At 36.8% G+C, this 22788-nt stretch overlaps 1 protein-coding gene across 7 annotated transcripts in view; it reads left to right on the top strand.

Moving 5' to 3' along the window:
* Positions 1–11172, top strand: part of NAV1 (neuron navigator 1) — a 249828-nt gene extending 238656 nt beyond the window's left edge. For all 7 annotated transcript variants that reach the window (XM_039329353.1, XM_039329352.1, XM_039329354.1 and 4 more), the window contains one exon: positions 131–11172. In XM_039329353.1, coding sequence (XP_039185287.1) covers positions 131–223 — 93 coding nt within the window. In that variant the 3' untranslated portion in view covers positions 224–11172. The remainder of the gene's footprint in view (positions 1–130) is intronic.
* The last annotated feature ends 11616 nt before the right edge of the window (positions 11173–22788 follow it).

The raw sequence follows: 22788 nt of genomic DNA, 5'->3' as shown, positions 1-22788 counted from the left end.
TAACACTGACTCCCATAATTCTCAGCCACTGTTGAAAAGAAGGGGAGCCTCAATACACAAGAAGGCATCAAGCTAAGAAAAATTGGTATATTTAATCATTACTTATCAGTCTTTCATCCTACTTATACAGATGGCAATGTTGCTGAAGCTCCAGGAAGCAGCCAACTACATTGAGTCTCCTGACCGAGAAACATTGGACCCCAATGTGCAGTCTGCACTCTAAAAATAACTGGATTACAATGGAATGGAGACAAATGAGCCAATCTTGGTTGTCTTCGCTCCTAGGCCTTCTTTCTTTTTTCTCTGGAACCTGTGGTCTGGATAAACACCACAGAGTGCCCATCACTTCCTTTGGGATCTGTGCAGGTGAACAGTGAAAGAGGAGACAGTTGGGTCTCCTTTGCAAGATACTGCTCTCCCTTCACCTCCAATAACTCTGGTGATAAGAGAATGGTGGGTTTTATTCTTGGGCTTTCTGCCTCTGTCATAAACTCCTGGTTTTACAGTATAATTGGGGAGATCAAGAAATCCCACACATCCAGTGTTCCCAACATAAATGTTCTTGTGTAAGGCAAGAGACTGGAGATAGCCACACAGAGCTGGCTGCTGTATTTCTGCAGGGGCAGTGCTAACAGACAGGGCAATAGCAAAGTCTGTGGAGCCCTAAAATGAGGATTTTTTTTTTATAAAATAAAGAAAAGCAAACCCCAGAAATCATGAGAGTGGAAGCGTCATTGCTGCTCTTGGAGCCGTTTCCTGCAGTTGCTGCCCTTCGACTTTCTTGCCACAATCAACATAGGCAAAGACCTAGTAAGACTGTTAACACTTGTCTTTGTACCCTCCTTATTTAATCTGCATGAAGGTCTTTTTTACTTTCAAACTCCCAATAAACACTTTTCTCCTCCACTTTATTTTATTTGGTTGATCTGGGCCATGCTGTTTGCTCTTCAGTTCTAGGAATTATGTTCTGTGTTTAGTCATCTCTCCTTTTGGTTCCATAGGAAGGAGCCTCCTGAGTTAATAGTGTTTTCAGTTTCAGTTTACCTTTTTCTTGTTATACTTTTCTATGAATTTCACTCCCACAATCCCTCCAACTGAAATTGGTGCTGACTGGATTACTTCCAGTAACTTAAATCCACTTCCTGGATCCTTGCAGCTTGCATCAGATGCACACAGAGTTGAATCAGCAGCACAACCTATGCACAATTTGCATGTGGGTTCCCCTTCTTGTGCCATTCCATGTCATTTCTTTCTGAAAAGCACAAGAGGTCAGAAAACTGTGATCAAAGGGACAATGGATTGTTGTAGTGCATCTCTTAATGGACAGCAACATTATCACTTTTTCCAGTTTTGTACGGTTTATCAATGTGCTTGCAAATCTCTTTTTTTTTCCCATTCATTTTCTCTCACATTATTTTGGGGACACAGGGTAATAGATCCTTTTTATAGGAGCTGTCTTGAGTCTGTTGCCATTCAGATGTGCTGGAACTCAACTCTACTAATCTTCAGTCAGCACAGTCCTGCTGGCTGAGGATTACAAAACTTGGGAAAAAATACATCTGGAAAGTAACAGTTTAAGCAATGCTGAATATATACCTTTAAACATTTAGCCTTGCATGTCATTTATATGATTTGCCAAACAAATAGCCATCAATACACAAGTATTCCCCTAACTAGTTGATTTTGATTGCAACTCCAATCAGTCTTGACATTGATCTCTATCAGGCATTAAGTTTGGGACAACTGAAGAGCAATCTCATATGAAGCGACCCTCCCCTCCCCCAGGATTTATAATATACTTAAGGAACTCTTTAGACTAGCTATATAAATCTTCTGATCACAGAATTTGTCTCAAGAAAATGTCAGAGTAGTTTCTATTGATATTGATGTGTTTTACATTTAAAATTGAAATTTTAGATGTCAAGCCAGCACTTGGCCTCTAATGTTCTATAAATGTCCTATCAATGTTCTTTGAGGCACATTTGCCAACTTCTAGATTATAGGAGGAGTCAGTGCACTCCACAGCCATAAGCTTTTGCAGCCTTTAGGTTTGATCAAATAAAATACGTCTGAATTTTAGCTTCTGCGATAGGAAGACATAATGATTAAGTTCTCCATAATGCACATCTCTGCTTTTTCAGTAGTGCCATGCAGACATATGAAGAGATACAGTACCTTGTTGAAAGCTTGGGTAAAGGCATCTCTCCAGTGCAAAACCACTCAATGCAATTCCCCATTTTTGAACAGCAGTATGGCTGTTTTACTGGATAGATCTTCTGTGCATGCAAAACTCTTTGAAATCAGAGCAAAATGATTTCTTGAGGCAATTCAGCCTCACTTTAATCTCATGGCAGAGTGCCTCATTGAGGAAATGGAGCCCAAACAATCCACAGCAGACTGTTTTTTAATCTAAGCACTACATCTGTTTAGTTCTTATTCCAGCCGAGCATGTGAGAGGAGACAACCAAAAAGTGTCAAATTTCTTACCTCGGTTCTTTCACAATTTTTTTCTTCCATCGGCTAAAATTTTAGTAGTAGAACATATTCACCCAGAGGCATCTGCAGCAGTGCTTTTGTCAAACCGACTAAATGAGCATTGTATCATTGTGATGCCAGCTCTATTCCTTTTGTTTGTACACGAGGCCTCACAACATATTTACAAAACAGACACAATGGCGTGGTGCTCATTTAGTCATCTCCCCCTCCACTGCCAATGCCCCTGTGCTAAATCTATCATCTTCTCATGGCTCCTGTCGCTGCCTCTTGCTTTCTCTCATGGTGAAGCCTGTTGGGTTTATACTGGCAAATCAGTTACAAGGCCTATAGATAGATTGTGCCAAATACCTTTGGCCTTATATAGTTCTGAGCATTCAGGTGATATTGCCCAGATTTTCAGTATTTTCTCTTTTTAAAAATGTGTTTTTAGGAAGTGAGAAGGAACATTTTCCTACTTCATATGCTACATTTTGCACTTACCTAGTCCTTATATAGAATGTATTTATAGTGTCTTTTTTCTTAATGATCTTGCTATAAAGGAATCTTGTGAAGTCAGTGCTGGTTTATTTTCCTCTTATGTAAGTGTAATATAACAATTCAGGACACACTTAAAAGGTTACAGTGGAGAATTCATTTTTATTTATTGTACTAGATAACCATCCAAATTCTTTTATAGCATATACAATTCCTTCCTCATCTTATCCCATTGTTCTGTAGCCATTGAGGATGCCTAGTTTTCACTGGACTGCTTTAGAACATAGATTGTTCCTTTAGTCTCTCCCCCCACCCCCATTTCATTTTGAACAATTTGTCCTTCTTAGGCATGGGTTAGGGGCCCAATTTGGAGAAAAAAAATACTTAATAGGATATAAGTAAAGATAATGATCATTGTAAAGAGCATACTCTCGAGCTGTGGTCACATGCCAACAAGGAGCAACACAAGACCTATCTAAGTATGCCTATAGCCTATTTCTCTGTCTAAAACTGCTTTAACCCCTCCTTAACTAAGCAGAAATGTAAGCTAGAAGGATTTGTATTTTTGATCTAATGAATGCTTGCCAAGAATACTGACCATTTGGATAAAAATTAGTAACAAAAAATAATATTACTGATGGAAGGATCGAATTTTGCACTGCTTTCCCTGAGCCAAGGGTATGAAATGAAATGAACAATATAATGTGTAAGAAGTACAAAATTAATGTTTTCTTGGCTTCCTATATTTTTGTAGAGCTTTTTCATTCACCATTTTCTCTATTTTATTATCAATGAAGTCTTTTTGTAACCCTCCATCTGTTTAACATAGATTTTAATTGTAAACAACATAGGATCCAAAGTGGTCTTGATCAACAAAGTTAGATAACTGTGCAAACTTTCCACACTTGTCTCCAAGATTTTTATAATTTACCTAGCTTGAGAGTTATAGTTTAACACATCTGCATGGCACTAGTGGAAGATGGCTTTTACAAGGATCTTCAGGAGACAATAGTGATTTCCATTCATAAATGTTACATAGTTTCAGGTTTTTTGAGGTCTCCGTGCCTCTTATTTCCTTCAAGCAGAATGTATTTTGTTAAGATGAAACTATCCACTTTGTAGCCTAGAACTATCAGTCTTTATAGCAGCAATGACTGAGGAAAACTTCTTTATGATGATCTGTTCATAATATGAATCTATCCTTCTCTTTACATGAATAAAGTCAGATGGAATAGATTAGAAACCAAGCAAGTTATGAATTATGAACCAGAACCCATCCCAATGTAGAAGGAGGTAAAGGGGACTGCTTAGCCACTATGGATTGGTATACTATAATGTCAGAAGGACTGATAGTTCAGATTAATTAATCTTTTGTATGTGGAAAAGCTCTTGTGCTTTCAGATGAATCTGTGCTGCTATGAAATTGTCATTATCTGAACAAAAATGCAGTTTAATAACTGGGCTGTGAAGTTGCTCATGATCCTGAAACTCTGTCTTAATATTACCACTTCAAGGGAGGAGGATCTAGCCATGGATTAACAGATCTTACTCTTTTCTGACTACTAAAAGAAGGCTGGGGTAATCTTTTAAATCCAGGCTAGACCAAATAGCTGAATAGTTTAGTTCAGCATAAAGAGCCTAAGGAAGGAAGGGTAACATCCAATGCCTATTGACTATGTTGCTTGGAACTGCTTAGAACAGTCATGTCAAACTCGCAACGTCACGTGATGTCGCGCAACGTATCGGGCCAGTTTTGCCATTGCCGGCAATGGGGCAGGCGTGGCTTCCACGTGACACGTCCGGCCCTCTGGCCAGCAGTTTGACACCCCTGGCTTAGAAGATTGACTGACTAATTAAACCAGCAGCTGCCTTTCATTCTGAAACACCTAAACCTAATGAACAAAATTATTCTCCTATCCCTGCATCAACTACCTTGTATTGGACAATATAAGTCCTAGCCAAAAACCAGCTCTTCTTCTGAAAGCAAAGGTTTCTGTTAATAAATTGAATTCCTGTGTTGCTCACTTACTCCTTTTGCTGGAATAAGCAATGCCACTCAAAGGAGTTTTACTTCATTCTATTGAATTTACTTATCTAGCCAAAATCTGCCCAGAGCAATTTTTAGAAACTGGAACTGCCTTTCCCAACTTGGTGTCCTGAGATATTTGGACTGGAACTTTCAGTTATCAAATGCAACAGGAGATAATGAAAGCTGTGTTCTAGCATATATTAGAGGATATCTGACTGGGAGGAAGGCAATAAAAATGCAAGCAAAGAAGATGTTGCCACTTTTGAAAGCTAAAGTCAAAGTTTATTACTTTAGACCTTTAAGACAAGACAGTAAAAAATAAGCATTTTATTCAACTAAGAGTTGGCCCATTCAGAATTTCATAACTAGCCATAAAATAGTTTGACCTTGCTTTCAAAGGATTAGGGGCCATTTGTCTGGGTGATTTTTCAACAGAGCTGCCATTCTAAAAATAGTAACCAAAAAGAAAACTGAGAAAGGAAAAACAAAAGTTTTAGATTGAAGACAGCAGGTCTTCTCTCTATTGACTTGGCCATCTATTCAGATGATCAGCCTGAGATGAATTTGGTGGCTAAAAGCAAATTATAGGAAATGTGTTGAAACATGGATGGAAAACAGCCCCTCTCCCCATGCCATTTCCATTTTGGATGCTAGATATTTTCATTAATATTTTGTAATATTATTCATATAATATTTATTAAAAATTTGTATTTTCAACATTTCCTTCAGATTCCAGTTTTGCTGAATACAGTTAAATACCTACATCCCAGTACTGCAGGTCTTATGAATGTAAAGACATCAGGCACATGACAAATAAAAGAAATTTAATTAATTGGTAAATTTAATTAATTGGTAAATGCAAGTCAAGATGCAGTGATAGTGATTCAAAATAATTGCCAATTCAAATAGTCACTTTTTTTTAACAAACAGTTAAAAACAAGGCTCTCTAGCCAATTACAGTTTCAAGCTAGCTATCCTATTGTAAAAATGCTAGTGCAGGGGTCTTCAAACTTGGCCCTTTTATGACTTGTGGACTTCAACTCCCAGAATTCCTCAGCCAGGCACGCCTTGCTGAGGAATTCTGGGGATTGAAGTCCACAAGTCATAAAAGGGCCAAGTTTGAAGACCCCTGTGCTAGTACTTCCTATTTGACTGATTGCAGATGAAATTACAGAATCTCTCACCACTCAACTGTCAATAGTGACAGTAAACCATTTCCTGAAGAAGAATGTCAGGCAATGGTAGTTGCCAGTCATAATATCAACTAAATAATTCATAATATTGCTATCCAAAAAGTGTATCAAGGAATCTTAAAAGTCAAAGAGGCCTTTTGGTTGTTAGAAAAATGTAGTGTAATGTATTTCCCCTTACTTTCCATTGGTAGCAAATTGCATAGCAACTCTATCATTCAAATACTTCTGTATTCATTGATTTTTAATGGGTGGATCATCTAACACTCTAGTGGGAGTTTATGATTGATTTTCTCATGCAAATCCAAGGTGCTCATTTATCTTTGTATAACTATACATATGTACATATTTTGTTTTATGTAACTGATGCTTTGGAAATATTAATTTGCTTTGGAACCCAATGGATGACTTAATAGATTTAAGTTATGACAAAAGGTGCACCCAGACTGGTTTAAAGAAAACTGTTGCATAGAAAATGAAAATCTAACTAGACTGAATCTTTAATGTCCTGGTTTAATTGTCTGCAACAGCATAGGTGCTATATATGTAACATTTTTGCCAATGATTTTAAACTTATGTAAGAACTGCACAATCCTTCTGTGCAGCTGATGTGAATGTGAATATTCTATCTCAGAGAAGTCTCCTCGCTCAAAATCCATACAAATTGCTGGTGACAGGGTCAAGAGATTATGTGTTTGCACATTTTGTCTTCCTTCATTTTTCTTTCCAGCCAAATTTATGCAAATGGGAGAGACATAATTATAACTTTCCAAAACCTCCATACTTGGACACCTTTTTCAAGAAAGTGCTGTAAAATATAAGACCTGAGGTCCTCCACTCCACTAGGGTGATAATATTTTTATTCCTTGTTAGGACTTTTCAGGCTTTAATTGGCTTTAGGAATTGAAAACATAAAATAAGCCTCCACAATTCTTAGCTTATGTACAAGAGAAGCAAAACATCTTACAGTGTCATCTGTTCAGTCATTTAGTAGGCAATGCAAGTTTTTCTAGTCCTTCTGTATTAGTGTAGCATTCTCCAGAACCTCCAAATTCCTACAAAGGCTATGCAGTTTTTCTCCAATCTGATTAGTTGGAAATGGAAGTGTCAGGCAGGTAGATTTTTCTAGACCTCATATTTGTTAAAGTTTCTATTTCAGACCTCTTTCTTCTTTAGCACTAGGGTGATGTCAGTAGTAGCAGAGAATCTCAGTGGTCCCACTACAGCAGACATGTCAAACTTGTGACATCACATGACGTCGAGCAACGTATCGGAGCTTTTTCTCCATTGCCAGCAATGGGGTGGGCACGGCTTCCAGATAACGCATCCGGCCCACAGGCCGGCAGTTTGACACCCCTGCACAGCAGGTTGCCTGGATCATTTATAATCCTAGTGGTGGTTCTTGTCAGTTATATCTAGAGCTACTTTAAAGCTTGAAGTCCTATTTAACCCCTTTCTCCAAAAAGCAATAACTTGAAAGAACGTCACTGACTTTTTAAAAAAGATAAAAGGACAACTACCTGTGATGCAAATACTGATTTGTATTACAATCCCCAGAGACTAGAATTACATCTGGAACTGTCCCTTTCAATTAGTGAGTTGTCTTTTACTAAATCCACTTTTAACTGAAGCAGTACTGCAAAGTAAAAGTACAGCCACTATCTTAAAAGTATAGCTGGCTCTGTAGGGGACTAAAACCAAATTCATAAATCACTAATACAAAAGTACTTCTAACAATCTGCTTCTCCAGTTAACCATGTGGAGGCTCTTCCTTGCATCCTGATCTTATGCTTACTCAGATGCAATTTAAACAAGACTTACATTTTCAAGTAAATACGCTTAAGGTGCTTTAGGTAATTGACAAAATGTATTAAATCAGCCTGATGGAGGCATTTTCTAGTCTTTTGCTCTCTTTCCCTTTAGGATATATTCTGTTTCACATCTGGTGTTTCCTCCTTCTCCCAATTTGTGCACATGTTCCTTTTTCTCATCTTTTTGGAAAGTTTCTTGCTGAGCACTATTCACCAATCTCAAGCACCTGTTGCATTGGGGCTATTTTGCACAGTGATGTACAAAATATCAAACCTTGTGCTTGGTTTGACATTTCCTCATTTGCCTTTTTCCCCCTTGTTTCATTTTTGTAGAATAAGAATATGTTGTAAATAACCTGTAACTGAATGGCCTGAATGAGTCTGAGGAACCAGTCTTGGGACCTGAGTCCTGTGTCTGTGATACACCATACTGAGTTTTTTATTTGTTTGGCTTTTTTAAAAACAATATGTAAGTAACTGTGATTTGCTGACTCATTTCTGATTGTACATGTACACCTCCCAGCAGCTGCTGTGGTCAATGGAAGAAATTTGTGGAGCAAAATTTTAAAATGCCTTCTTCCATAGGAACTCGGCCTTTCATATTTCTTGTGCTGCTTTCTCTGCATTAGCTCACTCTTTTCACTATGTTGGCAGGTGTGGGTTTCCTGGAACAAAGTTAATGAAAACTAGATTAAAAAGCTTAACAGACTCTTCCCAGCTAATCTCTCTGGTCTAGTGCTATTATAATGGAATCCCATGATAAAAAGTAACTTTTGATTAAGTCCCAGATTAAATGGGCATGAAGTGGTAAAACTTGATCTTTGCATGAGAACTGATGCATTATCTTGATTCCAGTAAGAGATTACAATCTTCTGGAATTGGGATAATTCACAATCTAATACAGATGCTCCATAGTGTCATTAATCAAGAATTTTCAATGTACATATATTCTGTTTTCTATTTTATATGTTTGATGAATTTATTCAGTGGAACACTTTGCAACCAGGACATTTTGTTTATAAGAGTAGTGTGTTATAATATGCTATTCAGGTAACAATACCCTAAGGATAAAATTAGTGCCTCTCTTAGAGAGTTACTGATTTGTACATTGGAAGTGTATAAATGGTTGAAACAACTTATTGATTAATGTTGAGTTTAATCTTCCATTTAATAAAGAAAATAAATCACAGGGCAGTTCAGGCCAAAATCAGTTCCTTCCAAGTACTGATAACCTTCAGTTCCGCTAGTGAACATGATGCCTATGGGCTACTGGAATCCAATAGGCAGAGGGTCAACTAAGACCCTTTTTCTATGTCCTTGTGCTTTTTAAATTATGGCTGAGGATGTGATTCTGATGATACTTTAACTTACAAAATGATTTAATAGTATTAATAGTATCATAGTGCAGATCATAGTGGGACAACATAGTGGACATAGTGTAGTAATAGTGTACAACACTGGTACATTGAGTAGACATTCAGAAGAGTGAGAGAAACCTCAAAGGAAAGTGGAGCTGAACAGACTATAGACAGCTGTTATGTTTCCTTCTGTGAGTTTTTCCATTGATAAGTGACCTGGCCAACATACATTAACAAGTTCTGATTATAGCCCCCAAATGCTGGTTTTCCCAAAAGTAAAAATAAGCAGGAATAATCTGTACTTATTAGAAATTGTAATTTAAAGCAGGATAGTAATCACAGTTTATTCAAGTTCAATGCACTGAAAAGATGAATCATTATATAATTTATATAATAGATTATCTATTCTAACTTTTTTTTATGGCAGCAACATATTTTCCAGATTATAAAAGGGAGATTCTTCCTAGTTCTGTATTCCTGAGATCCTTTTCAAACTTTTAATAACTGTGAAGGATTGGAACTGACACCTTATTCAAACCAAGCAAATGATCTAACTAAGCTTCTGAAGAGCACTTGCGTTGAGCAGTACAGCACAGTATCTGTGTTCAGCAATACAACTAAAATCTGCTTAATTTCTTCTCTGTAATTTGGTTTTAGCTTTGTATTTCTATTTACCAGATCCCATCACCCCCTTATTAAGCCTGACCCAAAGAGACCAAGCACGAGCCCAGAGAGATCACTGGTTGACAAGCATTGGGATTGACCACCCAGGACAGAGTGGAGCTAGATGCCCAAGTACTGTACTAATTTGAATGCAGTGTTGAAGGAAAGAGAGGCCAGACTGAATGCTATCCTAACTTCATTTCCATTTATTGCAAATTAATTTAAACAAGGGGATCTGGGAATTTCATCCATTTGATCATGAAACTTCAAAGGGCAAAGCTGGATGGTTCCTAGTGGCTCCTAAATAGGAGCATTGGTGCTAAATAGTTGGGGGCTCAGTCCCAGAGAAAGCTAGGTGGAAGCTGTTGGAATAATGATAATTGCACTAATTCATCACTCCATCAGAAAACGTAGCACCTTTCCCTGCCAAAGACCCTTCTGCTCTAGCCAAATCATGAAGATCCTGGCTTGAGGTGAAGCTGGGATAGCACCAAAGTTTAGGGTCTCCTTGGCTTACTAGCTACTGCTGACTGGAGGCTCAACTTTACAATTTTAGCTTTTTTTAAATTAAAATGCATTTTTTTAAAAATTAAAAAAGTGAAAAATATTCTATTTAGGAGAGTTGTGTATTGGCAGAGTTAGTGTTTCTTAACTGCATGGTATTCCTTCTAGGGGGTTTTATACCACTTTTTAAATTTCTCAGATTTATGGTCCCAGTTTCTATGCTATCTTATCTCTTACTTCTTTCTCTTTCTCGCTTTTTGTTTATTATTTGATATGTTCTCTTTCTTTCCTGAAAACTGTTCTTTGTAAACCTGCAATTTCTTTTATACCTGATGTAAACAAAATGAAATAAAAAAATCCAGATGTTGTACATAACTGCAGAAACAATCACAAGGAAACTACTGCCATCTGGACTGTTTCCAACAGAGACTGTTTATACTAATGGTAAAAGAAAGGGGGGTAAAAGCCCCCAAAAGAGAAGCTTTTAAAGCAAAATAAAAATAAAATGTCCAAGCAAAGTATGGTACTTTTCACCAAGTCTCTGCTGAGCTGCTGTGCTGAGTTGTGCAGCATGTTTTTTCTGGGAATACTGGTCTGTCTTAACATCTTTTGACGTTTAAATAAAGTGATCTCCTGTGTTGCCTGCATGTTGATCCTCTCTGTTCAAAGAAATCTTATAACAAACAATTGATGTGTAGTCTCTGTGATCACCAATAACTCCCATTTTATTCTATGGTTGTATTTATATAACATATGGAATTTAGTTACTTTTTAGTATTATGATTTTAATACTTTTTTAGTATTATGATTCATTGGCCTATGTAAACCAAGAAATAGGTTAGCTCAGTAATCAAGTTAAACACATTGCCTGAATTTAGCCAATTACACTAGTTCTCCACTGCACCACCACAGTGCCAGATGTGCTTTCTATCACTATATCCAGGGCTTTTTTTCTCAGAGAACGCCCAGAACGGAGTTCCGGCACCATTTTTGGATGGAACCTTGTAGGGTAGGCAAGGCGGGTTGTATGACGTGTGTGAGTTCTGGTACCTTTTTTTTTTTTTTTTTTTAGAAAAAAAGCACTGACTATATCAATTCATTAAGAAGATGCATCTCTGCCTTGGAATTCTCTAATGTCTTCCACATGTTGAACTTGGGTTAGGCTCGCTGGGTGATGTAACTGAGTTCATGATACCTTTATTAATTTTACCCTCCCCCGATTAGACAGCATAGATTAGAGATCCTCACCTCTGCAGATGCTGATATTAAACTGATTTCCCCATATTGTCCTCTGATATGTGATCTTTTAGTGCCATTTGAGGGGCAGCTTTCTGAGTGATCAGATCTATTTATTGGAGGAAAACATGACAGCTTAGCTTTGGACAGACACTGTTGTGCTCTCAGTCACTTTGCTTGTTGATATCATCATGCCATCAATAGGGACCTGTTTACATTTTGCAAACATTGAGAAATGCTGATTGTGCTTCATACTTTCTCAGTTCTTTAGCTTAGTTGAATCCAAAATCCCTAACCAATGCAAAAGTCATAGTGGTTCAATTTTTACACTGAACAAGGCATAGCAAGCTCATTTAGACATGCTAACTCTAAACCTTGTGCTATGGCTGGATTTGCATGTCATGGTAACCAAATCTAAATAAACCATGTTACTTATTCCAATGCATGAATCCAGCTATAGACCTAGACTAAATTCATACCCTCATAATGATACAAAATATGGTTTGCTTGATTTAAACTGCAAGTACCTAAAGGTGGTACCTCAGTAATATCTTTTTGGTGTGTGTCATTTTGGCCTGAGACTTGGAGATAATTACTGTAACTTTGACTCAGTGTAATTTGTAGAGCCAGACTCTTTGAGATGGACATATTGTATTGGCCACCCACAAACTGGAATCACTTCAATTAGGGAGCAAAGTGGCATCATTTCTGTGCTTAGAGCTCTTGGATGCATAACTACAGTCCTACCTTTGCAGTTCAGCTATAATGAACAAGCTATATAATGTGCATTATCACATATGTGTTAGAACATACAGTGCTAGTGCTCATTCATATAGATTAGTAAGGCAAGAGTGAACAGGACCATCACAGCTGGGTTCAAAAAATCTGGAAGAAACAGAATACTATAACTCTTGGCTGCCACCTATGGATATTTCGGCAACCTGGTTCTGATGACAACTGAAGTAACACAAGCTTTTGACTGTAAAAATCCAATCAATTATTAGATGGAAGCAGTCCAATTTCTGCCACTTTGTGTTCCTAAGGCTGAGTCAAAGGACAGAGGTTAGAAGGCCCCCAAGCATATTTTTGTTTCTGTTCATGTATTTCCTCCCAGTGTTTCTCAGCCTTTGGCTTATTTTCACCAATCACACTGTCGGGGAACATGAGTCCCATCAAGATAGACACAAAAACTTCACTTTTTCAGTATCTTTCAGTATCTTTTCCATGAAAGATACTATTCAATATATTTGGAATTTTGGGTCTTAACAATTCATTCCCTTACAGGCACTGTGCTCAGCCTGGACATACCTCTGTTCCAGTTACTGTGTGTATATCAATGATTCAGGGTCTCCTGGCCATATGAGTCCTCTCCGGATGCTTTGTTCAATCCATGGAAACATATCAAACTTTTGATTGAACATTTGTAAACAATTGTATTTACTATGTAGATTTTGAAGCCACCAGTGTGAAATCTACAAATCAGGCAAGATCACATATTAGCTAATTCAGCTGCTTTTTTCAACTTTTTTTTTTTTTTTTGCTGGCTGGCTGGCATTGTTTTTACTAGAGCACCGTTTTAAAGCCTGCTGCTTTCCAGGTGTGTTAGATTACAGTTCCCAGCATAAGACTTAGAGGAATTTTAATCCAACACATCTGAAAACATCAGACAAAAGACACCTAATATAGATGACCCTAGCTTTTTTTCTGAATCAAAGCTATATGCCAAAAAATCTGAGAAATTTTACTTACACTTCTACATATTTTTACACTGCAGAAGTGATTATGACATTGTTACAACTTAAAAAATCTTTGCGTGTTATTTTTTTATGTAAGAATTACCTTCAAGGGCAAATCAAATATCCATCCAGTCCAGAACATCTGCTCCAAGAGAGGCCAACCTCAAACAAGTTCATATAATTTTAAATTAGCTAACAATTATTACTTGTTCCAACTGTTTGAAATATTGTTTTGAAAAACGTATCATTTTTGGCTGTCATAGTTTAATAATTATTTATGGACTATTCTCTGTGAACTTGCATATTTCATTTTAAAAATCCTTCTGAGTTAATGAGCTCCTGTACTAATGTAATTTAAACATTTAAATCTCCTTTGAGTTGAGTTTGAGTCCTGGTGACTTCATGGACACATTAATGTAATTTTCATAGGACAATAGGGAAGTACCTGTGTCATCTTCTGGAATGATTCAACTTCCCAGTATTCTTAATGGCAGTAATATTTTGTGGCATCTACCAAACAAGTACTCAGTTTTCCTACTTTATTCTTTTCAATTGGATGGCTCTGAATTCAATCTTTAAAAGTAGGAACAAATTCTTTATTTTGTTAACATTGTCCAGTCATGCAGCAATGATACTATGATTATGAGCTCAAGCATATTTCTTTCTATTCAGCAGCAAGGCCAACAGTATTTTATCTGAGTTAAATGAACAGAAGATTGTAGCCTGGATGCATTAGTTGTAAATGACACCCTACATTGCTAACATATATAAATGACTTATTGGTACAGATGGCTTAGATTATATTTTCATCCAGTGGTTAAAACAAATAACCATGGGGTTGACAGAAGCATACTGGCTTTAATTCAACAATATTTGCATCCAAGCCCTGGTGATTTCAGGAAGAAATAACAATACAGAAATGTATCATTTTTCTATTTAGCTCATACATGTCATTTTAATTTATTTTTCAATTTAAATGATTTGTTAGTTTGGCTCGCCACATATAAATAACCATATGTTATGCACCTCTCTTTTGAGAAATGCATATAAGATTACTATAACACTGTCACCAGTATGGCTACACTGACTGAGCCTTCAGATGTTTTCTTCTCTGCAGAGTTCTTTCTTAATAGGCCAGAATAATTAAGTACTGCCTTGTGCCTTATGTGATCTAATCAGCTGTTTTTAATACATTATTTTGGTCACTTGCTTTTCTTCTTTGTGCTCTTAATTCCCTCCTATGATTGCTTACTATCAAATCATGTACATTTCAAAGTTAATGCAAACCATCCTTACTAACAGTAGAGGATACACCCAGGCCTCTTTCTTTTGAAAAATACGCATTGGGTGTTAAAGTCCATTATTTCTGGGAGTAGTTGGGCTTTGAATGTGATTGTATAGTCCTTGACCCTTCTCAGTGATCTCCTGAATCAATCAAAATTTTGGCTGTCCCACACAATGGCTTGATTGCTGTTACTGCATTCTTCCTTGATGGAAACTCTGAAGGTTATTGTTTATTTATTTAATAGTTTTATGTATCCCCACAATTAATCAGACTCTTGGAAGCCAACAGCAGGTTAAGAATAATGTGATCAACTATATTATAAAGAAAATGTTCAAAGCAAATAAACATATCAGAAAATATTGATAACTGTAATAATTAGGACACAACAGCATCATTTAATTCTTCATAAGGCCTCTGATATCTTACCATCTTTTCAGAAACCCAAACATATGGGGGAACTTTGATCTCCACAGAGAAGCCATTCTACAATGCAGGGTACAGCCATTGTAAAATTGCCATTGTGAGCCTTATTTCCCTCACTTCACAAAAATGGGGGACCAAGAACAGTTTTTGATGCATGGATCAGACAGGATGATTGTGGCTGGAGAAAGCAGGCCCTAAACATCTTGGTATCTACCACATGGTTTTTATAGATTTAAAAAGAACAGCCATTTGAATTGTCCCCCCAAAGCCAATAGGAAGCCAGTACAGTGCATGAAGCACCTGAGTGACAGGCTCATGACAACACCAACCAGAAACTCTGTTGATGTATCCAGAACTGTAACTTCTAATTGATTGATACATGTTGATTCTTGGTAACTACATTAATAGATTTTCTCCATAATCTGTCCTTAACCTGTTTTTTTCTAGATAACCCTCAAAAGCAGCACTATCTAATCGCCATTCTGTTGATAGTTCTTTTGGTCTCAAGGCTAACACCATGAGACTGAACAGCAAGATCTTATTCTGAATGTCCTCCCTCTGCTTTATAATCAGTGCCATCAGTGTGAAATTTGTCCCATCTGCCTGGGACAAAAACTATTGTGACATGCTAATCAGTGAGCAGGCAGAAGCTTGGAACTATTAAATAGTTTTCCTTTGAAAAGGATGCAAGAGCTGCTGGACAAGAAAAGAAGCAAAGCGGCAATAGTTATTTTCCTATCCTGTAACTTAGGATTCTGATCTACATGAAAGAAATTTCCCTTAATAAAACTGACCCTGATCCATGAAAGTAAAATAAAAATTATGAAAACACTGCATTCTTAATGATAACTAGTAGATAGACTTAAGGGAATTTATTTAAGTTTTTGTTAAGTTTTTGTTTAGTTTCTAGAAGCGCATTTTTAGAACCATGGAACATGTTGCCAATACTATGCTTTTCCAACACTGTTGTCCTTCAAGTTTCCTTAAAGTCTCCCAACATATCATAGAACTTTGTGAAAAAGTGGTCAGCTTCCAAGTTCAGTCAATTCAATTAAAGGGATAAGTAAAGATAGTTGTGGAAATAGAGTTTAAACAATACTCTATATAAATGCCCTATATAAATCTCACACACTTTGACTTTCCTCTCCATAATTATTACTACATAGTCAAAAGGACATCATGCCCCCACTCAAATGTCTGAAGACTTATTTTTTAAAAAAAATAATTGATGTCTAATGGTCTGGAAAATGCTACAAAATTATTTCTAAAACTCTTGAGAATCTCCCAATCCACTGTCATAGATATAGACTTAAACTGAGATTTAAGACAATAGTGAATCTTTCCAGGAATAGCTATCCTGTCAAAATCACTGCAAGTGCCATATAAAATCAGTCAGGAAGTCCCAAAGAATGCCAGAATAATAGCTAGAGATCTTATTAAAAAGCAGTAGGTAAAAATGATATTCATGGGAAAGATGATATTCATGGGAAAGTAGTAAGACAAAAGACATTGCTTACTGAGAAATGCAGTTTGCAAAACAAAAAATGAAACACAAAAAAATTAAACATCGATGGCCATTCAGACTTAAGAAGGAGCATTCTATAGACAAATGAATCTATAATGGACACAAAGACTCTAGTGACAGAGAGCTATCAAGAAACAAGCATGCCAGGGATTCCAGAAAAGTTCTTAATTGTTGCAGGGCAGAGTAAGAAAATATTGAAAGCCATGGAGGAATGGACAATTCCTATGCAGCAAATGCGAGAATCCATTTGCCAATTATAGGCCAAATTTGGATGTAATTATTTAGCTGTAATAATGGTAAAACAATTTGCTAAATCTAAAATGGTGATTAATTTTCAGCATTGGTGCATTACACTTTAGATAACCATGCTTTTGAAATAAATGAAACAAATATCAATTTTAAATGTTATTTGTTCACTCTTGTTCACTTTTTTGTACATCAGTGGGATTCACATGATGCTCTGAATATATACTGCAATAAAGATATACACAATTTTTAAAAAAAAAAACTTGAAAGAGGATGAACTTTTTCCCGAAAGCTGTCCCTCAGAACAGCTTCTCCCCTCTCTTCAGCTCTTCTACCAGATACCTGAAACTACCTGAAAGCAGAAATTTCCTGACAGTGAGGACAATTAATCAGTGGAACAAACTGCGTTCAGAAGTTGTGAATGCTCCAGCATTGGAAGTTTTTAAGAAGAGACTGGTCAGCCATTTGTCAGAAATGGTATAGGGTTTCCTGCCTGAGGGTTGGACTAGATGACCTTCAAGGTCCCTTCCAACTTGGATTTCACTTCTAGGATTGAGCCAGCTCATTAGGAATTCTGGAATTGTATAATTAGTATGTAGTATACTAATATGTAGTATTTATTGAGAAAGACTGATATATAGATGATCTGTTCAGTGGTGGGATTCAAATATGTGAACAACTGGTTCTGTATGTGGATGCCGCTTCCAGAAGTCCATTCTGGGCCTGGGCAACAAAAAATTAGCTACTGGTTCCACCAAAGTGGTGCGAACGGGCTGAATGCCACCACTGGATCTGTTCCTAAATGCATACATTCCCTCTTGCTGATTTCACTTCATTCCAAGTATCATGGCTGTCGTTCCTGAAAACGCCCTTTTATGCTATTGAACATTTTTGCAAGCTTACTTCTAAGGAGCAGAAATGACTTTGTCAGATACTGATTTGTCCTGTAATCAGAACCAGTCTCTCTTTTCTGTAAGGGAATGGCAATCTCCACTGAAAGCAGTGACAAGTGATTGTTGTGGGATCTAGGTTAAAAACTCAGCTCTTGGTCTTGTGATCTTATTCAATTTCTGTTACTCACAACCTCTGCTATCCATAAGAGCTAATTTATGAAAAACATCTAGGAGAATAGCCTTGGGCTTAGTTTAACTGAAACCTATAATAAATATTTCTGCATGATTGATATTAGGAGTGTTAATATTATTTCAATGCTGAATGTGTCTTTCCTATCAGATTATAAAACAAGTAGCTTATTGTATACTTTGGGCTACCTGCCTATTTTATTGACTTTTAAAAACAAAACAAACTAAAATCAAAACCAACTAAGCTATGGGGATATGTATGAGAAATAATTTTGTTTATATTACAAATATACACTGAAGATGGGACAATACCTCCATCATATCTGAATGTCAGGGATTGCAATAAAAATGACATATAATTCTGAAAAGTATCTATCTTATAATACAATGAAATATTATAAACAGTGAAATATATATAAGAACAAATTATATCTTTCTTCCAGATGTTGATCTATCTACCTAATTTATAGCAATAAGGAAGAATGAACTATACTTAATAAATATCTCTGCAAAGAAAGGTACTGTATATTATAGCTCAGTATGACACACGTAACAGTGACGACAACTAACCAGTGGAACAGCTTGCCCCCAGAAATTGTGGGTGCTCCATCACTGGAGGTTTTTAGAAGAGACTGGACAGTCACTTATTTGAGATGGTATAGGTTCTCCTACTTGAGCGGGGGGCTGGACTAGAAGACCTCCAATGTCCCTTCCAGCTCTATTCTATTCAAACATGCACATTATGAAATGTGCAGCAATTTTTGCTGACTCTAATAAAGATATTACCCAAATATAAGGGTTGGATTCTTTTCCCCTCACAGAATCACTTTGTTTTCCTTCTTTTCTATTTGATGTGTGCATCTGATTCTAAGTTTAGTGCCAAGTAACTTCAGTTAAAGCATTTTGAATAATTGGCTCTGAGTGTGAAAGAACTGCTGCCAGTCAGGATAGATACCACTAGTTTAAGATAAGCAACATTATATAGGCTCCTTGATTTTTGATCAAATATTAAGAAAACAAATGTTTTTGCTTTATTTCATACACATATATATGATCCCATACATATTCCTTTACCCGTATGTTTTTAAATATTATGGGTGGAAATACTGGCTAGAAATTTGTGCTGATAAAATGTAAGGAAGAAGGAAAAATAAGGTCTCAAATGCTCGGTATTAACCCTAGTTCTACACCAGACCTACTGTATCAGATCTTGTCTGTCTCCCTCTCTTTTTCAAAGCATAGAGATCTGATCTGGTTGGAATTTATGGAAGTGTAGTCCATCAGTTCTGGTAATTATCTATCCTTGGACCAGAAAATGTTCTGTATTTTGGAAAGTGTTTTGTTCCAACCCCGCCCTTTGTTTCGTCTAAGGAAATTCTGATAAATGCATTCAATTGTTTCCTTTGACTTACAGCCTAACTCATATGAAAGGCTCAGGATAAGTGAAGATGGTTTCACCTAAGATAGCTAAAGATGGGCTCATTTTCTAGGCATTATGTTAAGATGATTAACATGGCTTGATGCCAAGAATGACTGACTACTTGGCACCTTCATCTCACTGAGAATCATTGGCTATAACATGTCAGTTGTTGCAAATGAACCCATTATATCTATGAATCAACTCCATTATTATTTGTCTAAATTTTGTTTGGTCAGTTTGGCAGACAATAAGCTTTAAGATGTTTCCATTATTTATTTATGGGGCTCCTATGCCACTCCACTCACTTCAGTCTCTGAGAAGCTTACTTTCTGTCTTCCACAAAGAAAATCTCTCTCCCTCTCCCTCTCCCTCTCTTGCTCTCTTTCAAACCACACTAACAGTTTACATTTCTTCACCAAGGAACAATACAAAACCAATTTAAATATAATCCCAGAGTACAACAGGAATCAAGATTGATATCCTATTTATCCCCAAGATCTATTGGAAAAGCCAGATTTTAATAGCCTCTCTAAATTCAGCAGGGTGGGCTCTGGGATATGTCGGTGCTTTCTGTATCACAAGAGCTTACAATTCCTACATGTTAGGTTAAGATGGGATCTTTTTGCTTTTAATTCCTTGACATTGCCTCTTTTGACATCAGTGGCAACTAATTTATGGCAATTGCTTCAATTCTGAGAGTTGACAGGTAGATCTTAAAACTTGTCTAAGATACTCCTTGGTAAAATAACTAGGAATGACTAGCCAAGGTTCCTCAAAGCTAATGGCATATGGTAGTAGTATGCCCACAAAGCCTTCTGATTTCTTAGCAACTCTACTTATTTTTTATGTGGAGAACCCTCTCCCTGAACACAAATGGGGCACTGTCTCAATATTCTCCTGAAAACATACCAGCCTTGAGGCTTAGCCAGCCACAAAGCGGAAGCCTAAGCATCAGTCTAAGATTCCTCTTGCTTCAAGAGAAGCAGTTCACAAAATTGGGACTCCTCACTGTTGATGTAACAGATCTTGGTAAAATTCATCCATACCTATTTTACCTTTTATCCTTAGCTATATAATTAAAATCTAAAATTCCAACGAAGTAAAATGTAATTTCTGTATGTTTATCTACATTGTATGTTTATCTACACTGACCTGTTTGGCCATTCTTCATTTTCTGTGCTGCCAAGCATTTATCAGTTAAGACTGCAATCCTACTTTGGGGAGCTAATGTGATTTGTTTCAGGATGAAATTTTATTTATTTATTTATTCCATTTCTATGGCAACCTACTCACCAAACAACGCCATACTGCAAGAGAGGATTGTAAAGCTCCTGAGATGCCTTTTATTCTATAAAATTAAATGTATTCATTACCAAGGCAAGAAGGTCCATCTGTCATTTGGGGTCTTGGTGCTTAAATCTTTCTAACCTAATTCATTAACATGGTGAAGACTAAAGGAAGCAGTTTAAAACAACAGGCAGGTTAACAACAGAGCCATCAGAAATAATACAGCCAATTCATGGGCTCAACCCTTCCTCCCGATCCCAGGCCTTGGGAGAGCACCAAGTCTTTAAGGCCTTATTAAAGATCTTATGAAAGGGGCAGGGCCAATCTGATCTCTAGGGATGATGTTCCAAAGGGCACCAACACAGAAAAGTCTTGCTTCCTGAGTCCTGCCAGATGACATTCCTTAGTACAGTGTTTCTCAACCTTGACAATTTAAAGGCATGTGGACTTCAACTCCCAGAATTCCACAGCCAGCAATGCTGGCTGTGGAATTCTGGGAGTTGAAGTCCACATGCCTTAAAATTGTCAAGGTTGAGAAACACTGCCTTAGTAGATGGAACATGGAGCATGGTCTCCTTCAGAAAAGTCAGACATTTCCTCAGCTAGCATAACTGAGGATTATGGGTTTGAAATCTAAAACATTTGGAGGATGGCAGTTTAAATATTTCCAACATCAGGAGTCAAGGTACATTGCTGCAACACATTTTTAAATATAAATCTTCAATCTTCCTCTATATTTTCTCTTGCTATGAAACCATTAAAGACAGTAAGCAAATATGACTGAATCCCTTAGACATTAGTGTTTGGGGATTTTTAAATGAGAGTTGACAACAAAATATAAAATATGCACTTTATTATATTTGCAAAGACCCTGGGGTACCTTAACAAAAGTACATTCAGAATGGAAACAGATCACTATTTCTCACTTAGTGAGAAAGCGAGTGTCATTATAATGACAGTCAGTAACATTGCATCTTCCAGCTAGAAAAACTAATATTTCACATTTGATATTCAGCACAGATTGGTCTCACAATCCTATACAAGAAGACATTTTCCTCCTGATTTTTATTTCTTATAAGCTTTGGGGCATGTAGGAGAGATGAATGCCTGTTTGAATAGATTGATGATTCTGCAAGGTAATTCAGGGCTTTAAAAAAAATCTACATTTTTTATAAGGACATAAATTACAGTTTCAGATTTCAAATGTATTTTCTCTACAATTGATGACTTTTGATTTAAGGTTTTGGCCAGTGTAAAAAGTACCTGCAACAAGTTTATGTTTCCTGCCTCACACCTATTCATATACTAATTCACACACCACCCCCATCTTCAACTAGATAGTGCCCACAGGCACTTCCAAACTTTTCCTTTACTCCTAGTAGACTTCTTGTCCCATCTTAAAACAAAGTTAAATAAACACAAAAGAAAGCTATCAATCTGCAAAACAAAGCATCACCCACAGCCTCATATTTATTTGTAGGGATGACTTTGGGCCTTATAAAAGTCCCACTGAGATAATAAAAGGCATTCTCAAAGGCTAATCTAGTCTTGTTCACTATGTTAGTAATTTTATGAATACAAATATAGTGTACTATGTATGGGAAGCTATATGTTAAGGGATTTTTGTGACATGTTAGGCATGTTAGAGCAGGGCTGTCAAACTGGTGGCCCATGGGCCAGATGCGTCATGTGCAGGCCACACCCACCCCAGCTCCACAAAGGCAAAAACCATCACGATACATCATGATATGTCAAATCGAGTTTGACAGTCATGATGTGAGGAGAAGAGAAAATAGATACAAAATTTAAAAAGTTAAGGTGTGGGTAGAGGGGTGGAAGAAGCTTCTTCAATTTGCATTAATTTGTCAATCAAATAATTAAACATTTCAGCAATAATGGTTAATCTTGTAAATAGGGTTCAAAGCAAAGAGCTTAGAACACTGAAACTCCTTTACAGGAATTCCACCCATTCACTGGTATAATGGTATGTGGATGATACTTGAGTTAAGATCAAAACACAGGA

The sequence above is a fragment of the Crotalus tigris genome, unplaced genomic scaffold (genome assembly GCF_016545835.1).
Source record: "Crotalus tigris isolate CLP2741 ecotype Arizona unplaced genomic scaffold, ASM1654583v1 scf7180000024396.1518868, whole genome shotgun sequence".
NCBI classification, from domain to species: domain Eukaryota; kingdom Metazoa; phylum Chordata; class Lepidosauria; order Squamata; family Viperidae; genus Crotalus; species Crotalus tigris.
Note: the sequence above shows the minus strand (reverse complement) of the source record. Positions and strands in the feature narration are given on the sequence as shown.